General features: G+C 39.1%; 3 protein-coding genes across 4 annotated transcripts; 1 reads left to right on the forward strand and 2 right to left on the reverse strand.

Moving 5' to 3' along the window:
• Positions 1 to 306: 306 nt before the first annotated feature.
• LOC118822404 (60S ribosomal protein L22-like) lies at positions 307 to 1,629 on the reverse strand. The gene is made up of 4 exons (XM_036591439.1): positions 1,571 to 1,629; positions 953 to 1,060; positions 614 to 738; positions 307 to 502 (listed from the first exon to the last, which is right to left on the reverse strand). The coding sequence occupies exons 1-4, from the start codon at positions 1,580 to 1,582 to the stop codon at positions 361 to 363; spliced, it is 387 nt and encodes a 128-aa protein (XP_036447332.1). The 5' UTR covers positions 1,583 to 1,629; the 3' UTR covers positions 307 to 360.
• Positions 1,630 to 2,273: 644 nt separating this feature from the next.
• rnf207b (ring finger protein 207b) lies at positions 2,274 to 14,698 on the forward strand. 2 transcript variants are annotated; one of them, XM_036591810.1, is made up of 19 exons: positions 2,293 to 2,379; positions 2,528 to 2,551; positions 2,714 to 2,904; positions 5,581 to 5,713; positions 5,897 to 6,041; positions 7,466 to 7,547; positions 7,636 to 7,711; positions 7,801 to 7,926; positions 8,110 to 8,156; positions 9,283 to 9,355; positions 9,436 to 9,504; positions 10,475 to 10,543; positions 10,621 to 10,745; positions 11,224 to 11,401; positions 13,480 to 13,665; positions 13,970 to 14,021; positions 14,101 to 14,218; positions 14,313 to 14,405; positions 14,545 to 14,698. In XM_036591810.1, exons 3-19 carry the CDS (start codon positions 2,714 to 2,716, stop codon positions 14,696 to 14,698), a joined length of 1,917 nt encoding a protein of 638 aa, XP_036447703.1. In that variant the 5' UTR covers positions 2,293 to 2,379; positions 2,528 to 2,551. The 2 variants fall into 2 exon arrangements, with proteins under 2 accessions (XP_036447702.1, XP_036447703.1); XM_036591809.1 differs by lacking the exon at positions 2,528 to 2,551 and having other exon boundaries at positions 2,274 to 2,379.
• Positions 14,699 to 16,834: 2,136 nt separating this feature from the next.
• On the reverse strand, positions 16,835 to 20,496 carry icmt (isoprenylcysteine carboxyl methyltransferase). Its single transcript, XM_036591811.1, has 5 exons — positions 20,273 to 20,496; positions 19,807 to 19,895; positions 18,693 to 18,862; positions 18,255 to 18,472; positions 16,835 to 18,066 (listed from the first exon to the last, which is right to left on the reverse strand). The coding sequence occupies exons 1-5, from the start codon at positions 20,489 to 20,491 to the stop codon at positions 17,884 to 17,886; spliced, it is 879 nt and encodes a 292-aa protein (XP_036447704.1). The 5' UTR covers positions 20,492 to 20,496; the 3' UTR covers positions 16,835 to 17,883.

A 20,496-nucleotide genomic window follows, 5' to 3' on the forward strand; every position in this document is an offset into this window, starting at 1 on the left:
GTTTCTGCATGAAGTTCATTCATTCATTCTCCATTCATAGACCAAATTAAGATTAGTCTTTTAAGATTCATCTCAGGTACTTTGCACTTGGTCATTTACAACTAATAAAACCTTTAAGACACCTATGTTTTGAATCAAAGCGCATTTACTGACTCTTCTCCACACTGAGTATAATGAACTGTGCTGTGACTGTTTTATTTTACAGAAATACACAGCAGACCACATTTGTCTCTGATTGCCTCTTAACAGCTTTTGCCACACATTGGTTTCAAAATGCCTCAAACAAAAGAAGCTAAATGGACGGAGTTGAAAAGTGTAGTATTAAATGAATTTATTGAAACATACAAAAAGATGAACAGTTTAATCCTCGTCTTCTTCCTCCTCATCCTGGTTGATCTGGAAGTAGCGGAGTTCGTAGCTCTCCTTCGTGTTAGCCACAACACGGAGCCAGTCTCTAAGGTTGTTCTTCTTCAAATACTTCTTGGTGAGATATTTCAGGTATCTGCAGATCAAAGAAAGTGTGGCAATGAGACACATGAAGATGCAGTGATAAGGTCAAAGATGTTAAATCAGTCTGTTACTCATACAGATCAGCAAAGAAATCCTGACAAACCTCTTGGAGAAGGGAACCTCAGAAGATACCGTGATCTTACTCTTGCTCCTCTCGATGGCTACAACTCCACCTCCCAGGTTTCCAGCTTTGCCGTTTACTTTGATGCGCTCCTGAAGAAACTGCTCCTGTGAAAATGTACATTCAATCTCAGTTAAGAATGAACATAGATACCTTTGCCAGCTTTACAATGACAACCCCAAACAGAACTTTTTTGTCATACACATACTGTAACAGTTCTAGAGGTTTTCCAGAACTAATGTCTACTTCTGTATTTTCCCTGTATTAACTGTCAGAATCAACGCAAGGCAGTCAGATAAAAACAGAATACAGTTAACTTACAAAGTTGGCTGCGTCCATAATGCCATCCTCTACTGGGTGCGTGCAGTCCAGGGTGAACTTCAGGACCTGCTTCTTTTTCTTACCACCTTTGGTGGGGAGCTGCTTCTTCTGTGAAAACCAGAGATGAGGAAAATGGTTCAAATTCCAAAAACTGCTGTCAATTAGGTGTCCTCTCTCAGATTAGAGGAGCACTATGGTTCCACATGTTCTTAAGTGAACCCACAGAGGCATCATTTCAACGTTTCTGATGCTAGACTCGGTCCCTCTACACCGACACATGGTTACAACGTGTTCAGCAACTTCACAAATTTACTCAACCCAGTGCTTCTAAATATATTATTAAGTTTGTATAATAGAGTTTGACAAAATATGTTGGCTTCTGAAGGCTGAACAGGCACTGGGACAGCTGAACGGGTAAGCTGAACGGTTAGCTTAGCTGGCTACAGGCCTCGTAATGTACACGAACAGATGGAATAAAAACTGGCGATGAAAATTCTCATTTCGGCTCATGATATGATAGAGCCAACTAATAGAGAGCAGACAGCACTAATGCGGAACCACACACCGGGCAGGATTCATGTTTATTGTGAATAATCGTGGCTGTTCGCTGAGACTCACCAGCGGAGCCATTGGGGAAATCGGGCTGAGAGGGAGAATAGACAGCGCGCATGCGCCATGTGGGCTATGCGCAATCGAGCCCAGATCAGGTCGATTTGATCAATTTTTCTGAATTGGACTATTACAAATGCCTTACATTTTACACTTGAAATGATTTAGAGTTCAATTAAGCTAACTAATTTAGAATAATTAAGATAAACAAATGAAATAAACAACCTAATGTTAGGCCTATCATTATATGTCTGGGCAATGCCACTATGTTTGTGCCTGTTCCATTTTAAGTATGTAGTTTGTAGTACATGCTTTATTATACAAAGTGTGGTATGCTTTTGTAGTACGTAGTATGCATCTATTTGTAGTATATAGTGTGCATTGTATATATGCCATTTTATTGTATAGTATTAATTATTCTGTAGAAAACAACATGCATTTAAGTTCATTTATTATTCTGAAGTATACATTCTATGTATCTATCTATATATACATATATACATACATATATATATATATATATAATGTGTGTGTGTGTGCATGTGCTCGTGCATGTGAATATATATATACAAATATATTTATGATGTGCTGAAGGCAAAACTATTGTTGTCACCTACTTGTAGACAAAGGGTGTCTGGTTTCTCTTGTGTAATCAGTGTTTAGATATTTGGATACGTGACCACCCTCCCAATCAGCTGTTGCACTATGTGGATCCCTGATTCTCCTGACGTCAAGGCCAGCCCTCTATCTAGGCAGGCTCACAAACCCTCTACATGGCTTTCATTCCATTCACAGACAGCAGCTAGGACACCAGCAAGGTGAAGGAACGTCTGTGTGCTGTATATGTATATTTTGTTTTTATTGTTGATTCCTATGACAGTTTTCATATGAAGTTATTTTGGCCTTTATTTTGTCCTCTTCCTGGTTTGACTGTACTTTTGTTTGCATGTCTTATTTCACTAACAGGTAAATAATGGAGAAAGTGTAAAGGTACATATAACAAGAAACATTTGCCTGTGTTTTCTTCCATTTCTGGTTCAATGCCAGAGAGAATGAAAACAATGAATGCCAAACATGATTTATCCAGTAGCTAAAGCGTTAGTTTCATCCTGGGCTGCTCTGAGGACATAAGGAACTTCTCTGCCTTTGTAGATGTCTGGAGGAATCTTCTCCCCCTTGGATAACCTTTTTGACCCGGACAGTGCCAACTGCCACCCCTTGGTGTGCCACTTGTGCCATGAACAGTATGAGCATCCGTGCCTATTGGATTGTTATCACACCTTCTGTGCCAGCTGCCTGCGTGGTAGAGCCGTGGATAGCCGACTGACGTGCCCCCTCTGTGGGTAAGAACTTGCTTCTGCAGTCACAACCAGCAAAAAACTTCTTGCTGTCTTCTTGAACTTTGTGGAAATTCTGCATTACTGAAACAATATAATTGTGCAATACAGTAGTCTATGGTAGTATTTCCCAATCTATTCCTTGTGGACCTTGTGTGTTCGTGTTTTTGCTTTATTTCGGCTTCAAAAGTTTGTAAACCAAGCAAGCTTGAATGCTGAATACCTGATACAGTTGTGCTAAGACTTGGCATGTATTCCCAAACAATTGATGGTGTCTATTGTGTGATAAGGTGACTTCTAGTGTAGGGTTCTGAATAGTGGTAGTGATGAAAATCAGAGACCACTATTTCATGTGTTTGATTTCCAGTCAAAACGGCCATTGAGTAATTTTCAGCTTTTAGTGTGTCCACATCTTGCCTTTATCACAGCTTCTATTCTTTTTAGAGGACTTGCTTTCAGTTTTTCAAAGAAATCTGCAGGGATATTTTTTTCACACCTCCAAAGTTCAGTCTTAGAAGTTGGTTGCATTCTATGCTTCTCACAATCCAAGTATCCCAAACACACTCAGTGAGGTCTGGACTCTGGGATGGTCAGTCCATTGTTGTGAGAACACCAGCAGCTTCTTTGTATGATTTGCAAATTTTCCCTTTCTCAGTAATCCTGACAGCTACACATCCTTTCACACCCACAGCATTGAGCTGTCTTCTCACAGTGGAAGGATGCACAGAAACACTCTCAGAAAAAGGAGAAGTACATGATGATCTGGTAGTTTCAGTAGTCTACCAGGTCTTTGTAGTCTATTGATAGTCTATTGATAGTTGTTAGAAGTCCAGTTGTCTCTATTTCTTTAAATAAATTTTTGATCTCCAGTTTCAGAAACTCCCACATACTTTTCATCAACTTTCTCCTTCATTATGCAAATGGACTACCTTCTATCTAATCTCAAAAATATCTACTGAAAAACATAATCCAAAAAACATTTAGACTAGAAGTAAATAAATGAAGGGTGGTGACTTTTTAGCCCAATCTAAAGAGTCTGGTGTCATATTCATAGAGCAGAATGACATATTGATTCAGTTCCCCAGTGCAGGCCATAGCAGAGGTAGGCGCACCATGGATTACCTGACGGGAATCAACAGCTGCAGTATAATTCCTTCCCTTGTTTTAGCCTGAATGGAAATACACACTGCATACTTCTTTAAAGCCACTGTGGCTTCAAACAAACATTGCTGCTTGGGTACTTGGCAGTGGGTCCCTTATCCTGGGCTCTGAGTGATAAGAGACAGTTACAGCTTCTCTGTGCTGTCCTTTCACCAGCTGTGGAATAGTAAGGCATGCAACAGCTCTCTTCTATGCAGTATCTATGGACACTACACAGATTGAAATACATGCAAAATGGGGAAACGTTTATGGTTAAATCAGCATGTTCATGTAAGTATGAAGTTAATTAGCAATTCTGACTGCATGCACTGCTACAAAATCAGTGTGGTTTGATTTAATGATTGACAAGTCACAGCTTGTATGTTGTCTGTTTGTGACCCTGAGTACATAAGTAATATTCTTTTTTATCAAAAAGCCAATTACTTTGTAAACCTGTGATAAACTCAATATTTTCTTAACTTTTAGAGGTTTAAAAATGCTGCGGTGCATCATGATGTCTGAATGTGGTGATTCAATAGTAATTATCAAGTCTAATAGTCTGACCAAGTCAATAAAGTATGTATATTTTTTTGGCCAAAATATAATTCTCAAGCTTGTTTTCTAATGAAGGTTAACACCGCAAAACTCATTATAGACCGATTTCAAAATGCATTTTTTCATGATTTAGGTTGTCATTTGTGGACTTTACACATACAAGAAATATCAGTGGTATATTATTATTAATATCAGCTTTATTAGAGAAATAAAAAAGGAATTTTCCAATATGTGAGCTGTTTTTCTTTTCAAAAACTTGTTACACTCAACATTGTTACAAATTTGAAGAGGACTATTCTTTAGGATTAGTCTTAGAAGGAGACTTTTTTAATGTAAAAGCAATATAAGTCGTGGTAAAATATTTTGTGATGCACTGAAACATTTCCTAAAGAGTCAGAATTCAATCAAATAGTTGTGTGGTCAAAGATTTGCATCAGTACTAATTTGCATATCAGTGCTGCCCTAAAAAAACACCATTTTATTTTTATCAGAATTCTACAGTAGCAGCTGTTTTTTACATTGTGTGGAAATTTCATGATAAGGTGACAAATTAAAATACTAAAAAATTAACTGGAGTAAAATCTATACACATTAACACAAGAAGGTTTTGCCTTCTCTTATAAAGTTTTATTTTGGAGATAAATGTTTTTTTGCTTGTTTGTTTTGTTGTTGTTTATTGGACACCAACAATATGTTTGTGAATCAAGAATGTTGACTAATAGTTATTCTTATGATCATGATCATTTTCACTACACTATACTCTGCAGTTAGTGACTATTTTTGCTCATAGCTCCCCTCAGAAGCTCCCTGTTTTATCTAGGAATTCAGAATGATGCTATTTCTATCCCTGTTACTATGAAGGCAAAACAGCGGGGGAGGTAGACAGTGTGTATAGCAACCGACGAACAAAGAAACATCAAAACAGCCCTTCACTCTTTTGTTCGCGGAACAAAAAAGGCACGTTAAATGTTTTCTTCCCTGTTTCAGACAGCAGTCTATTGTGAAAGGAGTAAACGCTCTGCCTCCGGAGGATCGTCTGCTGAAGTTCTTGGTGGACAATTCTGTGGACTGTGAGGAAACTGTGCAGTGTGCCAACTGTGACTGGGAGTGCAAGAAACAGGTCTTACATCATCTTTGTTTTTTTGTTTTTTTTTGTTCATCTTTTATTTAATGAACACACACTGTAACTGAGCTATATTACACTGGCTTTAAAGTTTAAATTGAATGATTTTCCAGTCTGTGACCTGAGCTCCAAAGCTTTACAGAGGCGTCTTAAGTGACATGTTGTATTTAATGTTGTCAGGATGTGGATGCAATGTATTATTGCAACACTTGTAACCAGCCGTTGTGTGGAGACTGCAGGGAAGCCACCCACAAGGCCAAGATGTTCTCGCGTCATGAAATTGTCTCCCTGGCCAAACGCACCAAAGAAGCACATAAAAAGTGTGGTACGTTTTGAAACGTTTCAAATGGTCAGAGAAATGAGTCGAATCATCAATCACAGGGCCACATCATGGAAAGGAGTTTGATGCACTATGTAAACACAAGTTTTCAGCCTATTGCAGTAAAGCCCATCTATTCACGCTGGCTAATCAGAGCAAGGGCCATTTCCATACGTCGGTTTTAAAGGGGCGTTCCGGCCTAAAAGTAGCATTTATTATGTCATTTGTCATGTTATGTAATACTCTGAAGCACAACATTGCATCCTCCTTTCTCAATGGTTTGACAGGTTTGTATGCTTTTTGTGTTTTTTTATCAATGTCCTCTCACTACAATACCAAGCATGCATTATGCAAATACGTCATAAAACCATTCAGAATCTTCCCACTGCCACCAAGAAATCCTGACTGCTACAGCAGCCATTTTTAGAGGCTAATAAAGACATATGTGATTTCGAGCTTCCTAGAAGAAAGCTATCTGGCTTCCTTCTGCAGTAGCCAGCCAATGGAAGACAATCACAATACTACCCCAAGCAGCTTGTAGTTTTTCAATAGTTCCTTTCACTTTCAAAATACATCATCAGAAGAGGTTTTCTAGCCTTTAAACTGGAAAATCTGCTCTAGAGACTATTACAGCACCACTGTAGGATGCTTGTAGGCATGCTTACAACAGATGCAGCAATGGTTACATTTTAAACACATGCCAGTATAGTAGTATACACAGTGTAATAGAAACTATACTAATGAACACATCACTAATGGTGGTGTACTATTTGACCAACTATTTAGTATGGAAGTATGCAGATTGGTGTATTCCCTCTTTTAACACTCTGAATTCAGTTTGCGAAGGCCTTGATAATTACACTGCGAAAAAATTTTTTAACTTAAAAATGTTAGTGTTCGGGCTGCCTTAAAATTTTGTGTTAATTAAATTTCGAATAGTTAGCAGAACAGGAATGTGCGTTTTATGCCATATCAACTTATTATTTAAAGTTCAAATAACTTAAGATTTTAAGACTTTTTGGACCTCAATTGTTTTTTACCGTGTAGCTCACATGTGTCAGGCTCCTGTCCTCATGGGCCAAAACACTGCAGACTTCAGGACACTAACTTATTGAACACACCTGATTCAGCTCATCAGCTAATTAGCAAGGCATTCTGAATTCAGAGCGTTAGATGAGGGTAAACACTGATCTCTGCAGCACTTTGGCCCGCAGGGTCCCCAGTTTGACCTGCCTGGTGTAGGGAGTGGTCTGAGGTGCATTGGCCTGCCAGGGCTACAATATGGATACTTTTTTGCCAAATTACACCACATAAACACTATAAGTGGCCTTGAATATGATTCAAAACCATGTTGAATCTTATCTAATCCATTTTGGTGCCTGCTGTTATCACTTCTGCTGCAACTGATGCTCTCTGTGTCTGTGCTATAGCCCTTCATGAAGAACTATACATCATGTTCTCCACAGAGAAGAAGTCCATGCTTTGCATCAACTGTTTCCGAGACATGCCAGTGTGAGTTTCTTTAACCTAGCATTTAATTGATCTGTGAAGATTTTCATGAATTGTAAGGCAGTTAACTGTCATCTGGTCATGCTTGTAGGGAGAGCAGAGCACACTGCATTGATATTGAGACAGCGTATATGCAGGGCTGTGAAAAACTGGACCAAGCCGTCATAGTAAGAGACCCTGAAGCTTATCTCTTACTATAAATGTAGTGCTGTAAGGAAACACATAGTTTACAGAGAGCTGTCTTCCTTTCTCCCAGGCTGTGAAGGAGCTCCAGACATCAGCCCGGGAAGCCATTGTTCTGCTGAAGGCTATGATCGGAGAAGTCCGAGCCAATGCGGATGAGGAGGAGACAGCCATCTGCACTCTTTTTAATAGTATGCAGGTAATGTGGTTAGAATGCAATTAATAAAGACTGATTTACTCTGTTGCTCAAGTCACATATGTAAGTGATAAAAAGAAGGCAGCACAATGGATGGATTTCAGATTAGATTTCTCTTAAAATCAATCAAGTTTTTGTGCTGTTAAATACTGATTTTGTGAATCTTACTGCAACTGTCTCTTTTAGGAAAAACTGGCTGACAGAAAGAGGGTTCTCCTTAAGGCAGCTCAAAGGTGATTGTTTCTTGTGCTCTTTTGTTTGACTTTGATGAACACATAACATCTCTGTCAGCCACAGTAAACCACTGTGCAGCTATGAGGCACCAGCGAGACACAGTGGCTCCAATTACACAATCTAAAAATATCTCAGTTATGATACCGCAAACCTGCATCACATCTCACTCCACTTCTACTCAGAAGATGACTACAGTACTTTCATCTCTCTATATGAAACTTTATGAAAAGCAAGTCCAAAAGAAATGAGTAGTGTTATATATTGGCAGTCAAAAACAGTTAATCAGGTGCACATATATGGATTTGCCAGTTTATTACATACTCATGCCAGTTAGGTCCACCAAACTTATAGATCTGTTGGGTATATAACTACTGACTGTAGCCTGTTGTTGTCCATCCTCTACCACATTCATCATTGGTCAGTTTCTAGTTTCTGGACTCAGTGCCAGTGTTGACCAATATTATTTGATTGGAGAATCATTTTCAGCACTGGCACTTAAACAGTAGCAGCAGTGTGTGTGATACCATGTCAGTGTCACTGCTGTGCTCAAATGGCCCTTAGAGTGGTGCTGAGAAAGATCAAAAACTCAAATAATATCTCAGTGGTCATTCTATGGTGGTCTTTTTGTGGATTTTGTGTGGACAATAGTGATGAATGCATGGAAAAATGTTCTTTTAGGTTAGGTGCAAACAAAGTTTTTGTCTTGGGGGGGCAAAGTTCAATGTTTGTGGTGGGCCAAAGGCCCAAAAACAAAACACCATACAAATAAAAAAGCCAGAAGGATAAGCGGTTTAGATGATCTGTGTGTGTATGTGTGTGTGTGTGTGTTCTCTCATTGGTTAAGGGGGTGGGGTTATTGTATGTTTCTGGTGCGCCACATCAAACGTTCTAACGGGCCAACCCTGTTTTAGGTAACTTAATAAATATTGTGAAAGTATGATGAAATTGTATGAGGCAGTCAAGCTAGAGGAAGAGATACAAAATGCTGTTAGTTGTCTACTTCCTTTATTTTATGGCCTTATGCCAATACATCAGTCTGTACAGTTCAGTAGAAATGTGTTTGGTGTTTGTCAAAATCAGTGATTTTTTACCTAAATTTGTGATTGCCCTGCATATTTTTTACAGTCAGCATGAAGAGAAGGAAAGAGCTTTTAAAGAGCAGCTGTCTCACCTTGCTGCACTACTGCCCACTCTCCAGGTCAGAGCTTTTCGTACTATCCACTTTTGTTCTTCCAAACTCAGTCATTCTCTTAAAGCATCTTCTCTTCCTTTCTGTAGGTTCATCTAGTGACATGCTCTGCCTTCCTTAGTTCTGCAAATAAATTTGAGTTTTTAGACATGGGTTATGTAAGTAGACAATTTGTTACATTTACATTTAAAGAGTACATGATTAAGCACAATTTCAATCAGATGCGTCTTAAGCATGTGTGTGTGTGTAGTTAAAGATGCGTTAATCAGTGACAAACAATGGCATAACTATGGGGGTACAGGGGGTGCAATCGCATTGGAACATGATGCAGAGGGCCTGTTGTGACCATGCCACTAAAATCCAAATTGGATCCCTCATATACAGTTGTATGTAAGTTTGAATAGTTCTGGTCAAATTATACGTTTAGTTGATTTCCTAAGTGAAAATAAGTTGATACATCCTTACAAAGAACTCAAATATGATATTTTCTGCAAACTTTTGTGCACAGTTTCTATTTGCTGAGCTTAACATGCTGGAAAAAGCAAAACATAAATTATACAATGTGGCATAACCTTTGTACATGCCAAATTTTATGCTTTATATTTTTCTAATATGTCAAATTTGGCAAATAAACAATAATTGTGTAAACTGTGCAAAAAGTTTTGCCCGTAGAGGATGTGTTCATTTATTTTCTCTTTATCAATAAAACATGCAGTTTGACAAGGACTGTAAATCACAACACAATTGTGCACCCATTACATTATTTATAATGTAAAAATCTTAAATAATTAGTCTAATGTAAACATTTAGGATAATGCAAATGCTAGAGGGTGGAGTGGCATGCTTTGACGGCATCAACTTGTTTGAGACACAGTGGTGTGAACAAACAAATTACATCATCAGATTTATATTCATTATTAATTGAATGTAATTTTCTTATGGAGGGCTCATTCATTTTTATAGCATCAGGATCCGTAAGATCCCAGTTATGCCACTGGTGATACATCATTTTTGAGAGTGCATGAATTGCTGCCACAATGAAAGACTTTGTCATTAATGTGTTTCATTATAAAGTGTTTGAGTTAGGCTTTCCCACTTCACAACTATAAATCTCCATACCTCACACAGCAACTGATGGAGAGGCTGAAGAAGATTGTGAAGCTGCCTCACAGGCTGAGGCCAGCACAAAGCAGTAAGGTAACAAACAGCAGACTCGAATTTCACCTCATGCCCTTTACTGTTATCACCCATCACATGGCTGTCTCTTCTCACAGATAAACACGGAGTACCGGTCTGAGTTCGCCCGCTGCCTGGAGCCTCTCTTGCTGCTGGGTCAACGTCGATCAGTGTCCACAGCAGGCAGCGTGTCAGGACTGTGCCTGGCCAATGGTGGTGGACTGTTAGTCTCTCTCTCAGTCTCTCTGCAAAGTGTAGATATTTACATTTACATGTCTTACGTAATTTAACATCAAACAAAATGTGTAAATTGTGGAAGACAAATACATACAAAGCACCCAAAGAATCTGCAAGTAATTATAACCTAAAAGAGCCTAAACATGATCTAGTTAGCTTGATCTAGTTAACTAAACACAAAGGTAGATCTGCAGGAAAAATAATAGGTGCAGCTTTTTAGGTGCGAAGCATCTCGTGAACCTGGCTTGTAACTCACTCACAAGTTCAGCAGGTTGAAGTTTCTTTTCATGGGGGTGCTCATTTTCAGGCTTATTATTCAGTAACTTCTATGAATCTAATATGCATTATGTAGTTGTGAAAGTGAGGAATGGATGTCTTGAAGTTTGAGGGGTTAAAGAAAATGGAAATGCAGACTTTCTGACATTTCAATACAGGATGTCCACAGCAGTTTCTTCTCCCTCCAGGCTGCCCTCATCACTGTCAGTGGCCTGTCACTCTCCAGTCGCCAGTGACATGTCCCTAGGTTCCACGGTGGTGCGTAAGCCCACTTCCCACCGCTACATCAGCACCAAAGTCCTGCTGGCTGAGGGTGGAGAAAGCCCCTTCATGGAGCACTGCCGCAGCTACGAGAACAGCTACAGGGTGAGACCTGCTGATGCCCGCATGCTTGTGAATATGTCAGTAACATACATAGAGTTTGATGCTAAAAAATCGGTATCTTTGGATTTGAATTTCAGAAAAAAAGATGTCTTAAAAATATATTGCAGTATCTAATTATATTTTGGAATATTCTGACATACATCAATGCATTTCCTTTTCATGTGAGATCACGTTCCTACAGTAGAGGTAAGATAAAAAAAGTCTAAAAAAGAAAAAAAAAGTCTAAATTCCATTATTTATTTATTCTGCCTGTATAACCTACGAAAAAACAGCCGAACAAAATATTTCTAGCATCACTAGTACAATTTCTGCCATTGGAAATCTAAAAAAATTCTCTCTCACAATATTTTTTCACTACTTTATGAAAAAAAATTGCTTTGACCAGCAGGGGGCAGCTGTCTTTTCCCCTTACCCTTCAAGTTATTTGGTTATCTGGGTGGTGGATCATTCTCAGCGCTGCAGTGACAATGACATGTTGGTAGCATGTTAGTGTTTGTTGTGCTGGTATGAGTGGATGAGACAGCAGTGCTGTTGGAGTTTTTAAACACTCTGTCCACTCACCGTCCACTCTGTTAGAGACAATCCTACCCCGTTGATCCACCTTGACAGTAGCTCATCTGTTTCTGCACAGTTGGTCAGAGGATAATGATCATCCTCTAGTCTTTCATTAGTGGTCACAGAATACTGTTGTTTGGATGCTTTGGTTGGTGGACTATTCTCAGTCCAGCAGTGACACTGAGGTGTTTAAAAACTCCAGCAGCACTGCTGTGTCTGATTCACTCCAGCACAATCCAGCACAACAGACACTGCAGTGCTGAGGATGATTCACCACCCAAATAATACCTGCACAGGTGGTCCTGATCACTGAAGAACAGGGTAAAAGGGGGGTAACAAAGTATACAGAGAAACAGATGGACTACAGTCTGTAATTGTAGAACTACAAAGTGCTTCTATATGGTATATGGAGCTGATATGATGGACAGTGAGTATAGAAACAAGGAAATAAAGTGCTTAGTGGATGTATATTCTCATTCCATATTTGATGCCTGCAATACATTCCAAAAAAGGCAGGGTACCTTTGTGCTACATCACCTTTCTATTTAACAATTATTACTCATTTAACACCAGCTCATCCAGTCTTGAAAACTGATTTTTTTTGCCTTTATACAAGTCTTGTGTAACCATACAGGGCCTTTGTTGTCCTGAAAGCATGAAAAAGCCATTGTCTAGAAAGCAGCATATGTTGCTCCAAAATGTGTATGTATCTTTTAGCATTAATGGTGCTTTCACAGCTGTGCAGGTTACCCATGCCATGGTCACTACACCCCCATATCATGACAGACTCCTGCTTTTGAACTTTATGCTGTGAACTGGATGGTCCTTTTCTTCTACATCTATTATTTCCATAAACAATCTGAAAAGTTGACTTGTCAGACCACAATACACACTTCCACTGTGCATAGTCTTACATTTGGGGATGCGGCAGCAAACAGTGTTTATGGAGTTTGCAAAAGTATTCCTGAGCCCATGTGGTGATATCCATCACAGAAGCATGTTAGTTTTTTATGCAGTGCTGTCTGAAGGACTGAAGATAATGAACATTCATTTGTGGTTTTTGACCTTGCCTTTTACACATAAGAGATATGTTAGGATTCCCTGAATGAATATGTTAGGATTCCCTGAATTCCCTGAATAGCATTCCCTTTTGATGATATTATGCACCGTAGAGGATAAAATAACTAAAATGCTTTCAATCACTCATTGAGGAACATTGTTACTGTTGGATTATTCGCTGATGCATGTTTTGGCAAGCATTGGCCCGTCCTTGCTCATAAAGGACTAGGACTTTCCTGGATGCTCCTTTTATATGCAAGCACCTTAAATTGCCCCTGTCCAAATTTTTTAGACTGTGTTACAGGCATCAATTTCAGAATGAGTGCATTTTTACAAACCACAATGGAGCTATATTTGTGCTGTTTTTATTTAAACATAGGTCAAAGTGGAATTACACAAACTGCTTTCCCTAATGTGGCTATTGTTCCGCTTGGCTCTTTGAGCAGGGTTTGCAGACTGAGATCCAGACTCTCAAGGATCAGGTGCAGGAGATTCACAGGGACTTGACCAAGCATCATTCCCTCATAAAGACGGACACCATGTGTGAGATCCTGGACAGGTCTCTGCAGATGGACAGAGAAATCTCCTCTGAATACTCCTCTGTTGAGGTGATGAGGGCCATCTTTGAGGAGGTAAGGACGTCAACTTTTGACAGCAGTGGCTATTCTTGTTAAGTTGAGTTGAAGCACTCCTTGTAACTTTAGAGTAAACAGACAGGACTAGTCTGGATAGGTGGATGTATGTAAATGTGTTGGTTTTTGTGACATCATGAGTTCAAAATGGTCAATTTTTGCAGTTTAGCTTCCATATATGGACCATATAGGCTGGGTAGTCAATGGTACATTGAAACTTCAACAGTGTTTACATACTGAATTAAACTATATATTTGATCCAAAATAGATAAACTGATTTGTCTATGATGTATTTTTCCCTTAGATTTGGGAAGAGACATTTCAGAGGGTGGCAAATGAGCAAGAAATTTATGAAGGTGATTCAATGAACCAGATTTGCAGTTTCTCGCTTTGAATGTTGCTGTGAGAAACTCATGTCTCAATTTCTATTTCTAGCACAACTTCATGACTTACTTCAGTTAAAGCAAGAGAATTCTTATCTGACTACCATTGCTCGGCAAATAGGTCCTTATATCCGTTCAATAGCAAAGGTTAAAGAACGCTTAGAGCCCAGGTCAGTACCTTTCTGTGTTGTTGTATTCATTCAAACAAGTATTCAGTTCAAGTCAGCCAATACAGTCTTTGACACAACCTTGTATCTCAAGCAGGCTGAAGGAGCCTAAGGAGCTTAAAGATGACCGTGCTGAGACAATGCTGAAAATTTATGAGGACAGCACCATGACGGCTGATACCCAGCACAGGCAAGCTCTAAATAGTTCTTTTGTGTTTCAGATTTCTTTCTGGCTGCCTAATAGGTGTCGTCTCAACTATTACATGACTGATTTCTGTCCCTACATACATGGACTGATGTAGTACGAACATTGTGTTTTTTCTCAACAGCAATGAACTGACTTGTGCCCGTGAAGACTATTGCACTCTACACAGCCTATCAGATGACTCGGGTCACAAAAGCAAGGATCTATACAGGCTGAGTAAGCAGAAATGCACAGCCGACATGGGCCCCTGTTCCTCTGTGAAACCACAGCTCAGCTGATTAAGCCTACAGGCAATTCCCTTCACTATCTGAGTTACATGTTAAGACAACAGACAAGGCACTGCTGATTAGGGATTTAACGATACATGAAATTCGAAATCCGATTTGATACGATACGGTTGTGTCTCAATACGATGCAGCAAAAATAAGAAGTGCCTAATTATGTGCCTTGTTTTCCTATGTTAATGCTAATATGTTAACGCGCACAGCACACATGCATGCACACCAAGGGTGTAACGATTATATTTTCATCTTTAATAAGATTTCCAATACTTATGTCAGGATTCTATTTGATTTTTGATTTGCATTAAACATGTCTTGTTTCTTTAGAGCTGTAATTATATACTACATAGACATGTTGGGCTTAAATAAATAAGCTCCCCCCAAAAAATGGGGAGTGAGTGTGTCCATATCATAAGTCCTGCCCTTCCTGCCCCCTTTACTTTAATAGGAGGCACCCAGATACCTGATCTTAATCACAGACGGTAGTTTTTATGGAAGACTTATTGAATTGGGCTGAAGAAAACAAGAAGCATATCGTCATACAATTTTGAATTTTGATACATTATTTCAATTTTTCTATTTTTTACTGAAATTGTTACAGCTTTACTGGTGATGTGTAGAAAGTGATAGATTCTAATATGGATCAGACGCGTTTTCGACCTGCGCTAATTAAATATTCATTCTAAAACAAAATCAAAACAAATCCACGCATAGTACTCGTTATATTTAGGCCTGTCATTGCCATAAAAATCATTTGTATTTGTGTTCTCTGTATGCAAGTATTAAAATACAAGCTGAAAGTGGCCAAATTGGCTGATCAGCTATGTTGTCTCTCAGCTGTTGATACCCTGTAGCTCCCAACTATCAACACAGCAAGAGCTCACTGTTGCCCTCTAAAGGCAATATTGGCTAGACATTACTCACCACTGCTCTCTATAACGTTATAGTGCTGGTTACAAGTTAAAACCTATTTTCTGGAGACCCATGATGTGCCTCATTAAATGTTTTCTGCTTTATATACATTTACCCAAACCCAACCACTGAAAAAGCACCCAATTCACATTGTTGTGCCAAAAACATATCGCTGTTGTCCGAAGAAAATCTTGTATCTCCGTTTTTGTTGTTTTTCAGTTTTTGACATAATTTTAAAATGCCTAATTCCTTTTATGTTGTGTGTAAATTTCATGAATAATGGACCAAAAGAAATGACCCAAAAAAAATCTGGTTCCATTGACTTACATTGAAAGTAAAGTAGGTTTTTTCTTTCTCTTGTAAAGTTACCATTTTGGAGATACGAGATTTTCTTCCGACAACAGCAATATGACTGTAAAAGCTAACGACTGTGTAAACAATTGCAATCAGGCAATAAGGTTCCAATTGTGACAGGCCTAGCTATATAAAACATATATTCACACACTGTCTTTATATTCAGTGTTTATTTTAGAGGCTTGTGGTTGTTTTGTATGCTGAAAATGTCAGTTGTGTGAATAATCGTACAGTTGACTTTCATTCACTGATTTTCCACGTTACATTACTAATATACTGCAGCTCAGCCATCTTTCTGTACAAGGAAGCCTATTGGATGTAGAAAACTTTTATGTTGAACAATTTATGGGGGCAGAAAACCGTTACAGTGCTCATTCACCAAAAAGATGTGCAAAACTGTCTACTTGTCTATTGTCCAATAATGCTAGGCCATGCCAAGAAGACACATGAAGAAATAGGAGGCTCTGGGTATGGCTACATGTTCGTCTGGTATGAAATCTCGTGAGAGTCTTACTATTAACCAAATGCTTCCTAGCTGTTAGATTTGTTTGAAATGGAAGGTAACTGCAACTGGAAGATAAAAACATTGACATGATGATGACAAGGGGTGAGAACATAAATAAAATGTGAAAATGTAGATAAATATCTAGAGTTGTAAACAATGCCTCACCCATGTGTGCCGTAATTAGTGGGACTTTCAGATTTATGAATTCTGAACGTTGGGTGCCAAAAAATACATCTGTTGGAGTTGGCAACTTGGAGCAGAGTTATAGAATCCAATAAACAAACAAGACATTTCAGCCCACTCAAATTATGGTTAAAATGGAAAAGAATGGTGCCCACAAAAGCGTGAGTGAGTGAGATGTCTTTCATCAGTTGGAATTGTGTTTATTAAAGATTGTCAGAATTCAGCATTTAAAACTGTGTACGCCTGAAACTGACAGGACAGTGTCTGAGAAATGATCAAGATCAATCTATATAAAATCCAGAACATGTAAAACTGATCCAGGAACAGAAATCACGCATTACAAATATGACTTTTCTTCCGCTATTCACAAAGAGACGAAGTGAATCTCTAGAATACCAAATTAGTAATTACACTGTTGATCAGGCCATATGGTAATGTCTCAATCAGTGGCCCAAAAGATTACTAAATAGTTCTTATCTAAATCATACTTTTTACCTCATAAATAAATGTATTTAGAAATACTATATGCAACATTCTGCTTTAATTATAAAGAGAGAAGACGCCTTTCCGTATAGTAAATAGCTCTCTCTCTGAACATTTGGTGCTTTAAGTCCAGTTAAAACTTTGCTGTAAACTGTTTTCTATTTAAAAGTCAACATACTGTAGAATCTCGGTAAAGTTCAGTTCCCTTAATACACTCAAAGATGTTTTAACACAAGCCTAAAACAAACAAACAATCAAAAACAGAGACAGAAGACCCAGGAACCAAAAGGTGCTACAACTGAAAGTGACATGAAATGATGCAAGTGGAGTAGATATGATACATGAACCTATATCATGAGCTGAAATTTGAAACAGATCTACAATGGATATGAGAAAGAAATGTTATATGATGCATTAGAGATATAAAAGGTGGACAGAACAGAGATAATATGCATTATGGGGGGCATATGTAAGGGAGTGCTGGGAGACTCGTGGCTGTGTGTATGTGTTTCTGCCTGATGGCTGTAGGGGTAGAGGATCTGCCCCGCTCAGAGCAGATTGGTGTGTCTCAGAACAGATCAGCAGGTCAGTCTCTCTGTGCTGTGTCCTTGCTCCCCTGTGCATTCTTGCAGGGGAGAGCCACAAGGTCACCAAGTAACTAGCTCGCTCACAGTGCCAGTCAGAGGTGTCCAGGTGTGCACTTCCAGAGGTTTCCAAGTTTCCCCTCACTTTGTCCATCCCAGCCTTATGAGTTTACCCTGATGCCTGAGATAAAGGGCAAACCAGTGGGGACCTTCTTCTTGTACTCGATGTAATCCTCCCCAAAGAAATGGATGAGAGAAATCTCCTCTTCTTCAACACGCTCCCGGAAGAACCGCCAGCTGGCCATTGTATAGGCCACAAAGCAGAATGGGTTGCACAACATTATCTGCAAAGAAGCATGCATCTTTTCAGTCAATGAACACTACCAATAACAAACGTTAAAACACAGAAGCTCAAGGATAAGTCAAAATTGACAAATAGTACCAATTAGGGTTAAGAATTTAAACCTAGTAGTGAGGACATTTTACAAATAATGCGTTATGATGATTGGCCACCTAATACAAACCAACCTACCTGAGTACCAATGCTCCAGTAGAACCAGCCCACGTAGGAAGGATGTCTAAAGAATGAGTATACACCACTAGTGACCAGCACGTGGCTCTGGGCCTTCTCATTCTGCACAATGTGGTTAAAGTTGGATCCCGCTGTCAACATAGCAGACTTGCGCAGGCCCTCTCCACATAATACCATTACCAGTCCCACAAAAGCGATCCAGTTCCACTGCTTCAGCTCTGCCGGAGGACACAAATCAGAAGATGAATAAAATCTGTCCTCTGTCAAATAGACTGACAATATAATATGCATACAATGTAACATAGATTTAATTATTGTACGTGTTCAATATTTACAGTGTATAGGACATTGCTGCATTGTGATATCTTATACATAAGTTTGTCTTATATAAGTAAGCAAAGAATTAGCTACACAAATAGGGTCCTATATGCAACAGACCTGGAACAAGCAGCTTTTCCAAAGTGAACTCCATCCAAGAAGAGATGGCTGCTAAGGTGTATTCAACGCTGTGGTTGATCAAGAAAGAGTCCAGAGATAGACTGCGGGGGTTGATGATGGCCGTGACCAGGTACTCAGAGTAGTGAAAGAATGATAGCGAACACATGTACCTAAAGTAAGGAAGTAAGCAATGCAGGGTTATGGTTAGCTAGTCACAGCAATGCATGATAAACACTTGCTATTTTAATACGTTATCCTTCGATTTCTGCATAATTGTTGAGATGTACACAAAGTCATTCAACTTGATGTGAAATGGTTAACTGCAGAGAAACCTACTGACACTGATTTCTTTACAGGGGTGATGACAGAAACCAGCGATCACGATATCTACAATGCACTACAGTCATTTTATGTACTATCCAAAATGACCAGTGAATGGTAAATCTGAAAAAAGTTTTCTTTTGGGGCTATTTGACCTTACAAATCCATGCACGTATTTCTCTGCAATGAATAGCTTTAAGGCCAAAATCTCATTGCAAAACTGTGGTAAAACAATGTCTAAGGCATCAGGCAACATATTCATAACCATTTAATGTAATACGTTTATGTAAAGTAGCTTTTAGAGAGTAGCTGTCTAAGGTGAAGTGTGGCCCATGGGCCAAAGTTAGCATGTGAGGAAGTTTGACTTGGCCTGCCAGAAAGTTACCTGAATCCCACCCCCTCAACCAGTGAGGCAGCAAACATATTCTTCATTGTTACTTATTAAATTCTGTATTTTCCTTTTAAATTTGTCATTTTAAGTAGTTTAGCACCAAAAATTAGTGTAATTATATACAACACAAAAACTACTTTCTTTATTTGCTATTATGTCTTTTTGTCCCTCGTCCCACCACAAACACTGCACTTTCCCCACCCAAGACAAAAAGTTTAGGCACCCGTGTTTTAAAGGCATGCAACACTTAGGAAGTCTGGTTCCTATCACCACCATGTGGGTCATTTTTGAGTAGGTTTCACAACAAACCGCCCTCAATGACTTTGCCTACATCTTAACCATATAATTATAAGGTAAAAAAAAAACATTTAATAATGCACTAAAACTTAATGAGGCATTTACCAGCCAAAGTGTGTCCATGTTGTATCGGCAAAACTTATGATCAGGCCACATCCGAAGGCAAAGCCTAGAAAGCAAGCTCGTACAGCGACCTGATTGTGGAAGAGAAACCAACATTTAGTTTAACCCAGGTTGGGAGAACGACAACTAAGGGCTAAACAACTAAAACAACTGTCCCACATTAAACTGTCATCTTCACAGCCCTCCAACTACACCGAGCTGACAGACGGCGCGCTAAGCTAACTTAGATCCTAAATCTCGTTAAGGTGGATTAAAGCTGAACACATCACTATCAAACACTGCCAATGATGGGACAGCTGCGTTTTATCTGCTCACCACCATGAAACATTAACTAAATCGTTGTATTCGGTTCGGAAAACATGCAGAAGGGACAAAACGATAAAAGTAAGGTGTAAAAAAAAAACAGATTCTGATGCTGGTTTAAGGCTGAACCAGCTCTCACTCTTACCCTGTATAGAGGTCCCCTGTATTTGATTAGCAGCAAGCCGTTGATAACTGTTAAATAAACTGCAATGGCTATCTTCCCGTTTACATCAGTGAGGTAATCGAATATCCAGTCAATATGGGAGCCGAATTTTACAAGCAAGGGTATTATTATCACCCCAAGCCCTGAGAGAAAGCTTAGAATACTTATCCTCCCTTCCAGCACCAACTTACTGCCAGCCATGTTGA

This window comes from Colossoma macropomum, unplaced genomic scaffold, assembly GCF_904425465.1.
Source record: "Colossoma macropomum unplaced genomic scaffold, Colossoma_macropomum, whole genome shotgun sequence".
In the NCBI taxonomy this organism is placed as follows: domain Eukaryota; kingdom Metazoa; phylum Chordata; class Actinopteri; order Characiformes; family Serrasalmidae; genus Colossoma; species Colossoma macropomum.